Below are 18,137 nucleotides of genomic sequence, written 5' to 3'. Positions count from 1 at the left end.
GCGAGGGAGTGAAACAAAATGGCGGCGGAGAAACCACAGGTGACATGGGGGCTTGAGCAGGACGAGGTGGTGAGACGGTGCGTGGACCTGCTGAAGAAGGAGGTAATGACCCCGTTGTTACAGGCAATTGAGGGGCTTAAGGAGACTTTAAAGACCCAGGAGACGGAACTTTGCGTGGTGGAGCAGAAGGTGTCAGGTATTGAGGACGAGGTCCTGGGCCTGGCGGTCAAGACTCAGACGCACGAGGCACTTCATAAAAAGTGTGCTGACAGGATTGAGGCCCTTGAAAATGGAGCGCGAAGGAAGAACCTTAGGATACTAGGTCTCCCGGAGGGTGTGGAAGGAGTGGAATGTGGAGCGTACGCAAGTAAGATGCTGAGCTCACTGATGGGTGCTGAGGCCCCTGCGGGCCCCATGGAGGTGGAGTGGGCAAATCGGATCCCGGCGAGAAGACCAAAAGCGGGAGAACCACCGAGGGCGATAATCGTGCGATTCTACCGCCTTCAGGACAGAGAAGAGGTCCTGAGATGGGCCAAAAAGGTGCGGAGTAGCAGATGGGAGAATGCGGTGGTAAGGATCTACCAGGATTGGAGTGAGGAGGTGGCGAGAAGGAGGGCGAGCTTCAACCGAGCCAAAGAGGTGTTGCATAAAAGGAAGGTGAAGTTTGGGATGCTGCAGCCGGCAAGTCTATGGGTCACGCATCAGGAGAGACAATATTATTTCGAGACGGCGGAGGAAGCATGGTCCTTCATCAATGAAGAGAAACTGGACCGGAACTGAGGGACTGATGCTGCAGGGAACTGTTATTGTTGTTATTATTGTTTTTGTTAATGGGATGGTGAAAGTTAAGCGAGAAGGAAACAGGGAAGGGGGGGGGGACACTGGGCAAATGTGGGCGCCGGTGAGGGGGGAGAGGCGGGACATAGTCAGAGAATGGGGAAGGAGAGGGGGAGGGGAAAGGGAGCTGCGCCAGAAGAGGCGGGACAGGTAAAGGGATGTTCCCGCGCCAGAAAGAATAAGGCGGGAAAACAGGCGCAAGGCGGATGGGAGTTCCCTCACACCGGGGGGGCCGAGGAGCGAGCAGGAGTAGCCGGGGTCAGTTGAAGTCAGCTGACTTACCGAAGTGATATGGGGGGAGCAATCAAGCTAGATAGGGATCTAGCGGGGGGGGGAACACAACTGGGTTGCTGCTGCGGAAATCCAAAAGGAAATGGCTAAAGAGAAGGTGGTCGGGGGCGGAATGCGACGCTGGGGGAGCGAGCGGGAGCGCGGAGGCGGGATATGGGACTGGCCTAGAGAAGGTAATGGCTAGTCGACACGGGAGGGGGGCAGGTAGCCCCCCAGTGAGGCTGATCACGTGGAACGTGAGAGGCCTGAATGGGCCGATAAAAAGGGCCCGAGCGCTCGCGGATTTGAAAGGACTAAGGGCAGACGTGGTTATGCTCCAAGAGATGCACCTAAAGGTGGCGGACCAAGTTAGGCTAAGGAAAGGATGGGTGGGACAGGTGTTCCACTCAGGACTGGACGCAAAGAACAGAGGGGTGGCCATTTTGGTGGGGAAACGGGTAGCATTTGAAGCAAAGAACATCGTAGCAGATAGTGGAGGTAGATGTGTAATGGTGAGTGGTAGGCTGGAGGGAATGGAGGTCGTGTTGGTTAATGTGTATGCCCCAAATTGGGACGATGCGGGGTTCATGAGACGGATGCTGGGGCGCATTCCGGACCTGGAGGCAGGAAATTTGATTTTAGGAGGGGACTTCAATACGGTGCTGGACCCGGGGCTAGATAGATCCAGCTCAAGGACTGGAAGAAGACCGGCAGCGGCCAAGGTACTTAAGGGGTTTATGGACCAAATGGGGGGAGTGGATCCATGGCGATTTCTTAGACCCAGGGCTAGGGAGTATTCCTTCTTCTCCCACGTCCATAAAGTGTACTCCCGGATAGATTTTTTTGTTCTAGGAAGGTCGTTGATCTCTAGGGTGGAAGAAGCTGAATACTCAGCCATAGCGGTTTCGGATCATGCCCCACATTGGGTGGACCTGGAAGTAGGAGAGGACAGGGAGCAGAGAACACTCTGGCGATTAGATGTGGGACTGATGGCGGATGAGGGAGTGTGTGCAAGAGTGAGGGGGTGTATCGAGAGATACCTGGAGGTCAATGACGACGGCGAGGTCCCTGTGGGAGTGGTCTGGGAAGCACTAAAAGCGGTGGTCAGAGGAGAGCTGATTTCTATTGGGGCCCACAAAAGGAAAACAGAGGCCAAGGAAAGGGATAGATTACTGGGGGAGATTTTAAGGGTGGACAGGGAATTTGCAGAGACCCCGGAGGAGGAGCTGTACAGGGAGAGGAGACGACTCCAGACCGAGTTTGACCTTCTGACCACCAGAAAGGCGGAGGTACTGTGGAGGAAGGCACAGGGGAGGAGGTATGAATATGGGGAAAAGGCTAGTCGCCTGTTGGCGCACCAACTGCGAAAGAGGGCAGCAGCGAGGAAGATAGGAGGAATTAGGGATGAAAGGGGAGACACCGTGCGAAGGGCAGGAAAGATAAATTAGGTGTTTAAGACCTTTTATGAAGAACTGTATAGGTCTCAGCCCCCAGAGGGAGAGGAGGGGATGCGGCAGTTCCTGGACCAGTTGAGGTTCCCGAAAGTGGAGGAGCAGGCGGTGGCAGGCCTGGGGGCGCCGATTGAGGTGGACGAGGTTATTAAGGGACTCGGAAGCATGCAAGCAGGAAAGGCCCCGGGGCCAGACGGGTTCCCGGTGGAATTCTACAGAAAATATGTGGACTTGTTGGCCCCGTTGTTGGCAAGGACGTTCAATGAGGCCAGGGAAGGGGGGACACTACCCCCGACAATGTCAGAGGCGACGATATCGCTAATTTTGAAGAGGGACAAAGATCCGATGCAGTGTGGGTCCTATAGACCTATTTCACTATTGAACGTGGACGCCAAACTGCTAGCAAAGGTGCTGGCATCGAGGATAGAGGACTGTGTCCCAGGGGTGGTGCACGAAGACCAGACAGGGTTCGTAAAAGGGAGACAATTGAATGTTAACATGCGACGGCTATTAGGGGTGATAATGATGCCCTCAGTGGAGGGGGAGGCAGAGATAGTGGCGGCAATGGACGCAGAGAAGGCATTTGATAGGGTGGAGTGGGAGTATTTATGGGAAGTGTTAAGGAGGTTTGGGTACGGATTTATTCGCTGGGTTAGACTACTTTATGGGGCACCAACGGCAAGCGTAGTTACAGGTCGACATAGATCGGAGTATTTCCGATTATATAGGGGAACAAGACAGGGATGCCCGCTGTCTCCATTGTTGTTTGCGCTGGCAATTGAACCTCTGGCCATGGCGCTGAGAGACTCCAGGAAATGGAGAGGGGTGACTAGAGGGGGAGAAGAACACAGAGTCTCGTTATACGCGGATGACCTATTGCTATACGTGTCGGACCCAGCGGGGGGGGGGATGATAGAGGTTATGCGAATCTTGAGGAGGTTCGGGGAATTTTCGGGGTATAGGTTAAACATGGGGAAGAGTGAATTATATGTGATACATCCAGGGGACCAGAGTAGAGAGATAGAAGGCTTACCGCTAAGGAAAGTGGAAAGAAACTTCCGATACTTGGGGATTCAGATCGCTAGGAGCTGGGGAACCTTGCACAGACTTAATCTGACACGGCTGGTAGAACAAATGGAGGAGGACTTTAAGAGGTGGGACATGCAGCCTTTATCGCTGGCGGGCAGGGTGCAGGCAATTAAGATGATGGTCCTCCCGAGGTTCTTATTTGTATTTCAATGTCTCCCTATTTTAATCACCAGGACCTTTTTTAACAAAATAGATAGGAGCATTACGAGCTTTGTGTAGGCAGGGAAAGTTCCGAGAGTAAGGAGGGGGTTCCTGCAGCGCAGTAGGGACAGAGGAGGACTGGCACTACCGAATTTGGGAGATTATTATTGGGCGCCAATGTGGCAATGATACGTAGATGGATGATGGAGGGTGAGGGAGCGGCGTGGAAAAGGCTGGAGAGAAGGTCCTGTAAAGGGACGAGTCTAGAGGCGTTGGTGACGGCGCCGCTACCGTTCTCACCGAAAAAGTACACCACGAACCCGGTGGTGGCGGCAACGCTGAACATATGGGGACAGTGGAGGCGACAAAGAGGGGTGCGGGGAGTCCTGGTGGGGTCCCCTATCAGGAACAACCATAGGTTCGCCCCAGGAAGAATGGATGGAGGATTTCAGAGCTGGTACCAGTTGGGAATTAGGAAGGTGGGAGATTTATTCATAGATGGGACTTTTGCGAGCTTGGGAGCACTGGAGGAAAAGTATAAGTTACCCCGGGGGAATTTCTTGAGATATATGCAGGTGAGGGCGTTTACTAGACAACAGGTGACGGAATTTCCACGGCTCCCGACACAGGGGATACAGGACAGGGTGCTTTCAGGGGTGTGGGTCGGAGAGGGCAAGGTGTCAGAGATTTATAGAGAGATGAGGGAAGAGGGGGAGGAGTCGGTGGGCGAACTAAAAGGAAAGTGGGAAGAAGAACTAGGGGAGGAGATAGAGGAGGGTATGTGGGCTGATGCCCTAAGCAGGGTAAATTCCTCTTCCTCATGTGCCAGGCTTAGCCTGATTCAATTTAAGGTGCTACATAGAGCACACATAACGGGGGCAAGATTGAGCAGGTTCTTTGGAGTGGAGGACAAATGTGGGAGGTGTGGCGGGAGCCCGGCAAACCACGCACATATGTTTTGGGCGTGCCCGGCACTGGAAGGGTATTGGAAGGGAGTGACGGGAGTGATTTCTAAGGTGGTGAAGGCCCGGGTCAAACCAGGCTGGGGGTAAGCTCTATTTGGAGTTGCGGAAGAGCCGGGAGTGCAGGAGGCGAAAGAGGCCAATGTCGTGGCCTTTGGGTCCCTCGCAGCCCGGCGCAGGATCCTACTCATGTGGAAGGAGGCGAAACCCCCTGGACTGGAGGCCTGGGTAAACGATATGGCGGGGTTTATTAAACTGGAGCAGATAAAGTTTGCCCTGGGAGGATCGGCTCAAGGGTTCACCAGGCGGTGGCAGCCATTTCTCGACTACCTAGGGGAACGTTAGAGGGAAGACGGATGACCAGCAGCAGCAACCCAGGGGGGAGGGGGGGGGGGGGGGAGGCAGTTGAGTATAGGTCAATCGAGTACGAGGTTTTGTTACTTGTATATTATTACTACTATTATCATTATTGTTAAAAAGTTTAAAAATTTCTGTTTTGTTACTGTTATCGTTTCGCTTGTTTTGTAAGCGGGAAAAATGTTGCTCAGGGAAAAAAATTTCAATAAAATATATTTTTTTTAAAAAATGATATGTTGTGCTGCTCGCAGAAAAATACTTTTCACTGTATCTCAGTACACGTGACGCTAAACAAAATCCAATCCAAATCCAAAAGATTTTTTAAAAATCTGACAGTAATTTAAACTTTCCAAGTAAAAGGTGTCGGCTTTGGCTCATAAAGCTATGGGAGCATTGCACTCACAGAGGTGCTTCTTTTGGGTGAGATTTCTATCCTCAGCCCCATTTGCCCACTCAGTTGGGCATAAAAGATTCCATGACACTATTTGAGCAAGAGTCGAGGGGTATTTCCCGATGTTTTCCTGAATATTTACCTCTCAACCAAATTAACTGATCACCACCACGTTACCGTTTGTGCATAAATTGGCTGCTCATTTCTTGCATTTCAAAAATGACTACATTTCAAAAATACTTCTTTGGGTGTAAAGCACTGGGGTGTACAGAAGTTGTGAAACGTGCTAAATAAATGCAAAGTCTTTTTTTCCCATTACCTTGAATAGATAGAAACATAGAAAATTCAGCCCTTGGTGCTTGCTCCGCCTTCAATATGCTTGTGGCTGATCCTCTATCTCAAATACCATACTCCCGCACTCTCCTCATACCCCTTTGACAGTTTTACTGTCAAGAAATCGCTTTCCTTCTTAAATATATTTAGTTACTTGGCCTCCACAGCCGTCAGTGGTAGAGAATTCTACAAGTTCATCTCGTCTCTTGGAGATAAAAGGTCAACATTCCAATGCCCTTATAAATTACTTTTGTACCTGCTCAGTAGATTTGAGATTTTTATACATTGATCCTGTAATCTCTCAACTCCGCCCCATCTAGAAAATACTTCGATCAAACTTTTATATCCAAAGGTTCAATTTGTTTAATTAATTATTAAGAGAGTATTTTTGACCTGGACAATTTCTCAATAGCTTTAGATACATATCTATTCAGTGGAAGCATTGGAAAAAATCTTTAAGCGACATGCATAGTCAACAAACACTTAACAGCTAGTTGATGAACAAGGAACAGAATTGTCTATAGTAATAAAATGGTATAAAACCAACTAAACTGGATACTTAACTGTTATTTTTGGAGGGTTGAATTCAACATTGTACACTCTACCACTGCCTGGGTGGATCCAGCGAGATGTTAGTCGTTTTTTGATCGTCTCAAAGGGAACATTCAAATTAATTACAGTGTCTGGTTGGTAAACTTTATGCAGTTCCTCTGCCTGTCGGAGTGTCCTGGGAAACCCTTTGAAATTATGGTAAGAAATACACAACACAGTGTCACTCTTATCTAACTTGGTAAAAATATCTGAAGATACATATAGGCTTGCCATGAATTTCCTTATGTGCAAATAACTATACCAGTGGGGAGCTCACACGCAAACTATGTATTTGGCACTGAAGAACTAATAATCATTACTATTACTCAGCAGCCTTACCTATATCTAAAAGTGCTAGAAATAAGATGTACGTTGAATTAAAGAGGAAGTTAATTTCTTTATTTGCCTTGTATACAGACCACTTGGAGCCAGACTTTTTTAAAAAATCATGGTCGTCGAGGTCCACATTTTTATTAACGTTATTATCTTTAAGGGCAGCACGGTGGCGCAGTGGTTAGCACTGCTGTCTCAAGATGCCGAGGTCCCATGTTTGATCCTGGCTCTGGGTCACTGTCTGTGTGTCTGCCTGTGTGGAGTTTGCACATTCTCCCAGTGTTTGCATGGGTTTCGCCCCCACAACACAAAAGATGTGCAGGGTAGGTAGATTGGCCCCTTAATTGGAAAAAATGAATTGGGGTACTCTAAAAAATTTTTTTTTTTTTTTTTTTTTTTTTTTTAAAACTTTATTATCTTTAAATGAACTGATTCCTGTTCTGGTATGTGTTTGAACTTCCCAGAGAAGAGGAGGTGTAGTAACTCCAGCACATCAAACAAATCAAATGCATTTTCTGAATCGCTGGAATAAATGGGACACTTCCAATTCATCATCATTCTCCTTGCAGCATATTTTAATCAGAAATGCCGTGTAAAGATGGAGGAACATATCAACATAGTCAGTTAGACAGTTAAACTATGTGCATCATTATTTGTTGTGGGAAAATCTCAATATGTACTGAAGGTCTGATCTGTAAAGCCCAGATTACTTAACTAGGTGAACCATGAGTACTTACCATATGGGTATCACGGTGGCACAGTGGTTAGCACTGCTGCATCACAGCTCCAGCGACTGGGTTTAATTCCAGCCTTGGGTGACTGTGGAGTTTGTACATTCTTCCTGTGTCTGTGTGGTTTCCTCTCATCTAAAGATGTACAGGTTAGGTGGATTGGCCATGCTAAATTGCCCCCTTAGTGTCCAGGGATGTGCAGGTTGGGTTACACTGATAGGGTGCGGTGGATGGGGGAGTGGGCCTGAATAGAGTCCGCTGTCAGATAGGTGCAGACTCGATGGGCCAAATGGCCTCCTTTTGCACTGTAGGGATTCTATGATGATTCATTTTTTTCCCCTCAAGAAATGAAGCATGGTCTCTTGCCATCCCTACAACTGTTTAAACCTAAAGGCGGGACGTGACATTTGCTGTGCAAGACAACAGCCCAGCATTCTCGGTTTTCAGTGTTAGACTTTTATGTGAACACATTTTAACTTGATGTAAAAACAATTTATCTGCACAGTTGGAATGCTGTCCATATTGCATACATCCTTACCATCCAGCAGCCAGTTGGACTGATGCATTTCTTTCAGCTCATGTAGAATGATTCGAGTGATGGCAGCATCTGGCACCAGCTTTCCCTCATTAATAAAGGACTTGGCTAGCAAACCAAACTCTGGAAAACACACCAAACTGCAGTTATAATCATCCAAAGCCCAATACATGTGCTTTTTCTGTATCCGTTTCTCCCTCCCACCTCCTGAAGGTGCTGGCCCATCTTGGAATACAGTATACAAATATAGTTACATTTATTTTTTTTCACAGAGGGTGGTGGGTTCCTGGAATGTGTTGCTAGTGGAGGCAGGCACGATAGCAAAGTTCAAGTTGCATCTTGATCGATACATGAAAGGGTGGGGAGTGGAGGGATACAGATTGTTTGGGCAAGTAGTAGGTCTAAATAAGGAATCTGGACCCGCACAGGCCTGCTGTGCTGAAGGACCGGTTCCTGTTCTTTGTTCACCAATCTTCATATGTTAATAGGCAGGTTACAACCATTTCCCACTTTCCATTCCCGGAGTAACTATTTTTAACCGGTTTTAAAGCCAGCTTGCTATTCATTCTGCAACTTGTCCCCAACTCCACAGGCTTTGACCTTCGCCTTCCATTAGTATATTATCACAGAATCAGAGAACGATTTTGGAGCAGGAGCCCATTCAGTCTATTGTGTCTGCACCAGCTCTCCAAATGAACACCATGACTTAATGCCATTCTCCTGCCTTTTCCCTGTACTCTTGCGCACTGTTTCACTTCAAATAATCATCTAATGCTCTTTTTATAGTGCCTCGACTGAATTATTGGGAGGCCTGTTGAAAGTCCATGTATATCACATCCAAAAGTATTATCCTAGAGGCTCTTCATTATTCAAATCATTCACCCACATATGGAATTAGAACTCAGCATGGGCTTGTTGACACCTTTTTGCTCAAAACTCATTTTAAAATCATTTCTGCCCAAGTCTTTTATGAAAGTCTAAGAAAGTCTTTACTGTGGGGAATTAGCAAAATAATTCCATAAAATGAAACATCCCTTCCTCCATCCATCCCAGGTAGATTACTTACAAGTGAATGCTATAGCTGACTTGCTGCTCAATAACTGCACTGCCACGCTAGCTGATCATCGTGGACTCCAGGAGTTTCTGCATTGCATGAAAACCTATCCTAGAGGAGAGCGGAAGAGGAACTGACATTGTCCACATTTCAGAGTGTTGTGCAGCAATGTAAGTGGGCTCCACCTAGCCAGTCCTGAGCAGTCGCTGTAGCCCATGGAATTGTCCACTATGCCCCCCATCGTCTGCATTCTGCCAACGTTTGCCCATACCCATCCATCTGCCACCTAGATGAGGCAGCCATGGCCTAGCACCTGCTCCATACCATTGACACTTCCCTGGCTCCCGGCATAAAGTACAAAGCCATTTCCTTCTCCATGCATTGTAATGGAAACTTGCTTCCTGAACACCCAGTGCTGTACTGGATGGTTTAGTACATCCAGTGAGGGAATTGTGCACGTTTCAATTTCAGTTTGCAGGTAACTGTGCCTTTTACATAATGACAATCCTTTACCAGGTTACCATGCAGCATCGTCAACAAGCAGCGAGCGTCTCTCAACTTCTTTTCACATGTCCCATTCACACTGCCTGGGCACCAGTGACCAAGATGCATTGGTAGTCACCATATAATGGCTATAGAATCATACTGCACTGAAGGAGGCCATCATGTCTCTGCCAACTTTATAGAAGATTTATCCAAATAAACCCAATTCTCCCATTCTTTCCACATAGCCTTGTCTCTCATTCAATTTATCCAATTCCCTTTAGAAAATAATTGCTGAATCTGCGCCACCCATTCATTCCAGATGACAACAACTCGCTGTGCAAAAAAAAAAGGTTTCCTTATGTCGCCTCTAGTTCTTCTGCCAATCGCTTTAAACCTATGTCCTCTGGTAATTAACCACCAGAAACAGTTTCTTATTTCTCCTTTACTTACAAAACCTTTCAGAATTTTGAACACCTCTTATCAATTTTACTTTTAACCTTCTCTGTTCTAAGGTACACAGCCCCAGCTTCTTCACTCTCTCCACCTAACTGAATTCCCCCTGATGCCATTTTAGTGAATCTCATTTATACCTTCCCCGGGGCTTTTACATCCTTCCTGCAGTGCAGCACCCAGAATTGAACACAAGTCAGCAGAGGTCTAACCTGAGTTTTATAAAGGTTTCACATAACATTCTTAATTTGTACTCTTTGCCTCATTTTAAGAGGCCACAGTTCACACGTGCTTTTTAGCAGCCTTCTCAACTTATCATCTTCATGTGTTTATACACCAAGATCTGTGTTCCTATATTCTTGATAAAACTGTAATTGGGTTATTATGCCTCCTCTCATTCTTCATGCCAAAATGTGTCACTTATCGGCTTAAATCTGTCATGGATCTTCCCTCTTCACCAAACCAAGTCCCATTCTAGATCATTGGACTTCCTAGTTTGCATTGGAGGAGAAAATGACCAGTCTCAATAACTGTCAGCATGAAACTATCATAGATTTTTGTAAAAAAAACATCTCATATGACCTTTAGGGAAAAAAAATCTGCCCTCCTTATCTGGTGGCCTTCAAACCAACAGCAGTGTGGTTGGCCCTTAACTACCTTCTGAAATGGCTCAACAAGCCCCTCAGTTCAAGGGCAATTCGAGGTGAAATTAAATGAAATGAAAATCGCTTATTGTCACAAGTCGGCTTCAAATGAAGTTACTGTGAAAAGCCCCTAGTTGTTCGGGGAGGCTGGTACGGGAATTGAACCGTGCTGCTGGCCAGCCTTGGCCTGCTTTCAAAGCCAGCGATTTAGCCCTGTGCTAAACCAGCCCCAATGGGAAAGACCTTGCCAGCGACACCCATGTCCCATGAAAGATACTCAAGCAAGCAGCATGTCTATAGGACAGTGCGAGACACCGGGCTTTACATCTGATCAAATAACCAGATTATTATTGTCATCTGAGACTATTTCCAGGAACCTGTTCTTTGATCCAGGCAAAATGAAGTACTCTTTACGTTGCACTTTCATGAATTAAGACGTCCCAAAGCACTAAATAGCCTATTAAGTACTTAAAGTGTGTAGTTACTGTTGTAATCCTGGAAGATGGCAGCCTATTAATACACAGCAGGATCTTACACAGACAAATAAACTGACTTGACCACGGTTTTATTGTCAGTTGAGGGATAATTATTGGCCAGAACACCAGGAGAAGATACATGTTCTGCTTACAATCAGGTTGTGTGAACTTTTACCTGCACTCACAAGACATTCAAGGCCTCAGTTTAACATTTCATTGGAAAGACATCACCGCCAACAGTGTAGCACGTTCACAGTCCTGCACTAAAGCACTAGCCTAGATTTTTTCCTGAACTTTCTACAGTTGGGTTTGAACGCACAACCTTCTGGCTCGGGTAGTACCAGTGAACCGTAGCTGACACAGTATGTTACATCCCTGTTTATGACCCCTATATCGGCCATGTGTCTTCCGAGTTGAATAACTCTTTCGCCATAAATGCCGTCAAATTCTTTAGTTTCTTAACTTTGATTGTTAAATCATAAATCCCAATAACAGCATGCTTTACTGAATCATAGTCCGCGTCATTGGCAGGATTAACACGGAAGGATGCAGTGTTGAATATAGCCATTGTTATGGGCCAGGGTTTAGAGAACACCAAAGTGTATCATGGAGTTCACCTGACCCACAACTTTTAATAGATTTTGGTTATGGGAGCACAATGGCCCACTTTACAGGTGTGATGCAACAGAGATCTAAAGTATTTTTTTTTATTTTTTAAATATTTTATTGAAAATTTTTGGTCAACCATCACAGTACATTGTGTATCCTTTACACAATAATATAACAGTATAAATAACAATGACCTGTTTTATAAACAAAGAATAAATAATATATAACAAAAACGAAAACTAAAACTAAATGGCAACTGCCTTGTCTCAGATAAACACTCTCCAAAAATATGATTTAACAGTCCAATATACAATTATTTATGGCAACGACCTATACATATTATACAAATATATTAATAACCCTGAGACTCCTTCTGGTCCCCGCCCCCCCCCCCCCCCCGGGGGCTGCTGCTGCTGCCTTCTTCTTTTCCATTCCCTCTATCTTTCTGTGAGGTATTCGACGAACGGTTGCCACCGCCTGGTGAACCCTTGAGCCGATCCCCTTAGGACGAACTTAATCCGTTCCAGTTTATAAACCCTGCCATGTCATTTATCCAGGTCTCCACCCCCGGGGGCTTGGCTTCCTTCCACATCAACAGTATCCTGCGCCGGGCTACTAGGGACGCAAAGGCCAAAACATCGGCCTCTCTCGCCTCCTGCACTCCCGGCTCTTGTGCAACCCCAAATATAGCCAACCCCCAGCTTGGTTCGACCTGGACCCCCACTACTTTCGAAAGCACCTTTGTCACCCCCACCCAGAACCCCTGTAGTGCCGGACATGACCAGAACATGTGGGTGTGATTCGTTGTATTTCTTCGGTGAGAACGGCAATGGGGCCGTCACCATAGCTTGTAGGCTAGTCCCCCTACAGGACGCCCTCTCCAATCTCTTCCACGCCGCTCCCTCCTCTTCTCCCATCCACTTACTCACCATTGAGATATTGGCGGCCCAGTAGTACTCACTTAGGCTCGGTAATGCCAGCCCCCCCCTATCCCTACTACGCTGTAAGAATCCCTTCCTCACTCTCGGGGTCTTCCCGGCCCACACAAAACTCATGATACACTTTTCGATCCTTTTGAAAAAAGCCTTCGTGATCACCACCGGGAGGCACTGAAACACAAAGAGGAATCTCGGGAGGACTACCATTTTAACCGCCTGCACCCTCCCTGCCAGTGACAGGGACACCATGTCCCATCTCTTGAAGTCCTCCTCCATTTGTTCCACCAATCGAGTTAAATTTAACCTATGCAATGTACCCCAATTCTTGGCTATCTGGATCCCCAAGTAACGAAAGTCCCTTGTTACCTTCCTCAGCGGAAAGTCCTCTATTTCTCTGCTCTGCTCCCCTGGATGCACCACAAACAACTCACTTTTTCCCACGTTCAGTTTATATCCTGAGAATTCTCCAAACTCCCGAAGTGTCCGCATCAACTCTGGCATCCCCTCCGCCGGGTCCGCTACATATAACAACAAATCATCCACATACAGAGATACCCGGTGTTCTTCTCCTCCTCTAAGTACTCCCCTCCACTTCTTGGAACCCCTCAATGCTATTGCCAGGGGCTCAATCGCCAGTGCAAACAGTAATGGGGACAGAGGGCATCCCTGCCTTGTCCCTCTATGGAGCCGAAAGTATGCAGATCCCCGTCCATTCGTGACCACACTCGCCACTGGGGCCCTATACAACAGCTGCACCCATCCAACATACTCATCTCCAAAACCAAATCTCCTCAGCACCTCCCAAAAATAATCCCACTCCACTCTATCAAATGCTTTCTCGGCATCCATCGCCACCACTATCTCCGCGATCTAAAGTATTTTTAAAAGAATGTTTATTCTATGAATCCAGTTAACATTTTATAAACCCACAGTAAACATTTTACCAACTACCAACACTGATAACCCCCCAAAAAGATACAGTACTCTATAGGTAACCCTTAGTAACTTTCCTAACATCCATAAGACAAAACCCTTCTTAACAAATACAGTAGGTTTGAGTTCTCTACAAAGAACAGTTATCACCTTTAAATTATCAAGTGATCTAAACACCTTGTTTAACATAGAGAGAGACCAGTATACATCTGCTTGGTTTGAATGCAGCCCTCCAACTGAAAACGAAACTAAAACACAGCCAAAACAGCTTCCAGCTCAAAGAGTAAAAAGCAGAATCACATTCCAGCTCCACCCACACAATGACATCACTGCAGCCATTTGATAAAACACACTTTTCTTAAAGGGGCTTTCACATGACACCATGCGTTGTTTAGCATTTACTTATGTAATGACCGCCTAATAAATTAATGCCAGAAAAACATCCTCCCAAAACTTGGAGGAGGTTAGATTTAAACTCCAAGTTCCATAATTATCCTCTTGGCCAAAGGAAAGCAGACGTCCACGGCAAAGCACAATTTTGCATTCAAGCAACATCAAGTCAATCACCAACGCTCCCCTACTGCTCACACAGCATCCCTTTTTGGGCCCCCGTTTTGCATGTACATGTTTGTTTCTCATCTTACACTACAACCATCAAGTCTTTCAAGAATAAAACATCTCAAGACCTTTCCCACTGCAACTTAAACTAAGTGGTAAAAGCAACTCAATTGTACCGTCATCAGTTCTGTAATTTAATGACTCCAGCTTTTCACAGACTTTCTGTTTTGATCCTTTCCTTTTTACTCGCTCGGTACTTATTTAAAAGATCATCTCCTCTAATGCTGACGAAAGATCATGGAGGGAAAACATAACTCGGTTTTCCTCTCACCATAGATACTGCCTGGCCTAAGTGTTTCAAAGTTCAGAGTTCCAGCAACCACAATATTTTTTTTGATTTCCAGAATAAACTGGATTATCAAAGTTAATCTCAATCTGGAAAATTTGAGCACTTTGCTGAAAAACAACTTAGATCTTTACGAAAACACACACACAAGCGATCAAAGAGCACAGATAACTGCAGAACTTGAATCTTACTAATCATACTATCCCTCTGATGCAACATACATAGTGAAAAAATAATTCAGTATTCAAAGTCCGTGGTAAAGACAATATTGAACACGAATGATAACCACACCATACTGAAACTAATGAGGAGTTATATACTCTATTCCTGAGTGGAGAAAGAGAGAGAGAGAAGCAAATGTCATTGATAAGACAACACCCATCTAGTTCCTGGGTGGAGAGAGAGAAGCAGACATCATTGACAAGACAACACCCATCTTACTCATACTGGCCAAGCAATCTTAATTGGCAAAAAGTAATGTGGGCAACAAGCATCTTAATTTAACTTGTCCAACAAAGCAAAACAATTATTAACCAACTTTAATTTGCAATCAGATAATTCAGTCAGAGTGTTGGGTTGGGTTTCTTTTCAAGAACAATATGCATTTTTGTGCAAAACAAAGTGTTAAAGGGTTTAGAAGTGAAGCAATATTCCTGTGTGACTCAGCAGAATGTTAAACCAAGTACTCCAGGTACTGCACAGCTGCAGCACAGTGGTGGTGTTAGAACTTGATTTTGTAAATTACTTATTGCAAACTGCAGTGTAAAAACTCACTGTCCAAAAGTACATAATTTACCTGTGATTTAACAGGCAGGGATACCATATCCTTCACCTCACTAATAGGATTTTTTTTTTTAAAAAACGAGCCACGTTATGGATTCAAATGAAATTCTATAGAGACTTTAGGAAAAACAAATTAGGCCAATATGCCACTGAGGGAGTGCTGCAGGGTTACACGTTGCATGTTGTTATGTCTAGCCGAGGAATGATTGCTGGGACATTAATATGTTCAAACAATAACTAGTTTATTATATACAATTAAATTGGTTTATTATATACAATTGAACTATGTACAGCTACTCATGACGAGATTTAACACTGCTGGAGCCATGAACATTCCCCCTCTCAACTCGTCATGTGTTCTCTTACAATCATTTTGGGAGGTGCTATTCACAAAGTCCCACACTGGGAGAGGGAGTGGCAATCTCACCAAACTAATAATCCAGAGACCCAGACTAATGCTCTGAGGATACAGGTGTGAATCCCACCACAGCAGCTGGTGGAATTTAAATTTGGTTAATAAAAAGAGAACATAGAACATACAGTGCAGAAGGAGGCCATTCGGCCCATCGAGTCTGCACCGACCCACCTAAGCCCTCACTTCCACCCTATCCCCGCAACCCAATAACCCCATCTAACCTTTTTGGTCAATAAGGGCAATTTATCATGGCCAATCCACCTAACCTGCATGTTTTTGGACTGTGGGAGGAAACCGGAGCACCTGGAGGAAACCCACGCAGACACGGGGAGAACGTGCAGACTCCGCACAGACAGTGACCCAGCGGGGAATCGAACCTGGGACCCTGGCGCTGTGAAGCCACAGTGCTATCCACTTGTGCTGCCGTGCTGCCCCGGTATGGAATAAAAAAGCTACTCTCCACAATTGTGATCATGAAACTATTAATTTTGGAGAAAAGAATCTAGTTCACCAATGTTCTGTAGGAAAGGAAAGCTGCCGTCCTTATCCGGTCTGGCCTACACGACTCCAGACCCACAACAATGTGGTTTATTCTGAAATGGCCCAGCAAACCGCTACAAAGTATACAAAATGGAATGGAGCACCTGGTATCAACATACACACTGGAAATAGATCATAGATTTTACAGTGCAGAAGGAGGCCATTCGGCCCATCGAGTCTACACCGCCCCTGAAAGAGAACGCTATCTAAGCTCACACCTCCACCCTAACCCTGCAACCCCACCCAACATTTGGACACTAAGGGGCAATTTAGCGTGACCAATCCACCCAACCTGCACATCTTTGGACTGTGGGAGGAAACCGGAGCACCTGGACGAAACCCATGCAGACACAGGGCGAAAGTGCAAACTCCACATAGACAGTGACCCAAGCGGGAACCAGACCCGGGTCCCTGGCGGTGAAGCAACAGTGCTAACCACTGTGCTACCGTGTCACCCCAAATGACATGGGCAAACCAGCCCTGCCAACCCTGTAAAGTCCACCGTCCTAACATCTGGGGGTTTGTACCAAAATTAGGCGAGCTATCCCACAGACTAGATAAGCAACAACCTGCTGTTGACTGTAATGTATGATTCAGTGAGTATGACTGTGTGCAGATACCACCATCACTATCTCTGGGTAGGTCCTGTCCCACTCACAGGGCAGACCCACCAAAGGTGGCATCACAGTGGTATACAGTCAGGAAGGAGTTGCCCTGGGAGTTCTTAGTATTAATTCTGGAGCCATGAAGTATCCTGGCATCAAGTCAAACATGCAATGAAACTATCACTTATCACCCTCCCTCAGTTGATGAATGAGCACTCCTCCATTTTGCACACCACTTGAAGAAAGCAGAGGGTGGCTAGGGCCCAGAATGTACTCTGGATGGGATACTTTAATGTCCACCATCGAGTGGCTGGGTAGCATAACCACTGACCAAGGTGGCGGAGTTCAAATGGTCAAAGCTGCGAGACTGGGTCTGCGGCAGGTGATGAAGGAAACAACAAGAGGGAAAAGCCTACTTCACCTCATCTTCACTGATCCATCTGCCGCAGATGCATTTGTCCATGTCACTATTGCTAGGAGTGATCACCGCACAGTTCTCATGGAAATGAAGTCCTATCTTCATATGGAGGATACACTCGATGGAACACTCGCCACTTGCTTGGATGAGTGCAGCACCATCATTCAAGAAACTGGACACCATCCAGGGCAAAGCAGCCCAGACACCACCGTCCAAACCAGTGGCTTCTACAGAGAAGGAAAAGGGCAGCAAATGCATGGGAACCTTCAAATTCCCATCTAAGCTACACACCATCCTAACGGAGCTATAATAATAGTAGCCTATTGTCACAAGTAGGTTTCAATGAAGTTACTGTGAAAAGCCCCTAGTCGCCACATTCCGGTGAGGGAGGCCGGTACGGGAATTGAATTGAACCAGTGCTGCCGGCCTTCTTCTGCATTACAAGCCAGCTGTTTAGCCCACTGTACTAAACCAGCCCCGATCACTGAATCGCTGTTCCATCACTGTTGCTGGGTGAAAACCCTGCAACTCCCCAACAGAATGGTGGGTGTCCCGACAACATATGGGCTGCAACGGTTCCAGAAGATGGCTGACCACCTACCTTTTCAAGGGCAATTACGAATGGGCAATAAATGCTGGTCTAGCCGGCAACACCAACACCCCGTGAACGAATAAATAAGAGAAAGTGCAAGCAATTGGTATGTCTATTAAATAAAGAACAGCATACCAAACCACGCCACAATTCGTTTCTTGAAAAGAAGAAACCAAACCATTTAGTGTAAACAGCAATTGTCTGTAACACTGAAACATTGTGGTTCCCATCCTTTCAACACCTATTCCGTGCTGCTATGATTCAGAATG

The 18,137-nt window shown here is 46.1% G+C and overlaps 1 protein-coding gene across 1 annotated transcript in view; it reads right to left on the bottom strand.

Annotated features, from left to right (window-relative positions):
* ak3 (adenylate kinase 3) overlaps positions 1-18,137 on the bottom strand; it is a 62,981-nt gene that overhangs the window by 30,811 nt on the left and 14,033 nt on the right. The window contains exons 2-3 of the mRNA XM_072517101.1: positions 8,025-8,144; positions 6,396-6,568 (exon numbers count right to left, since the gene is read on the bottom strand). Of these exons, the coding sequence (XP_072373202.1) occupies positions 6,396-6,568; positions 8,025-8,144 (293 nt within the window). The remainder of the gene's footprint in view (positions 1-6,395; positions 6,569-8,024; positions 8,145-18,137) is intronic.

The sequence above is a fragment of the Scyliorhinus torazame genome, chromosome 9, assembly GCF_047496885.1.
Source record: "Scyliorhinus torazame isolate Kashiwa2021f chromosome 9, sScyTor2.1, whole genome shotgun sequence".
Taxonomy (NCBI): domain Eukaryota; kingdom Metazoa; phylum Chordata; class Chondrichthyes; order Carcharhiniformes; family Scyliorhinidae; genus Scyliorhinus; species Scyliorhinus torazame.
Note: the sequence above shows the minus strand (reverse complement) of the source record. Positions and strands in the feature narration are given on the sequence as shown.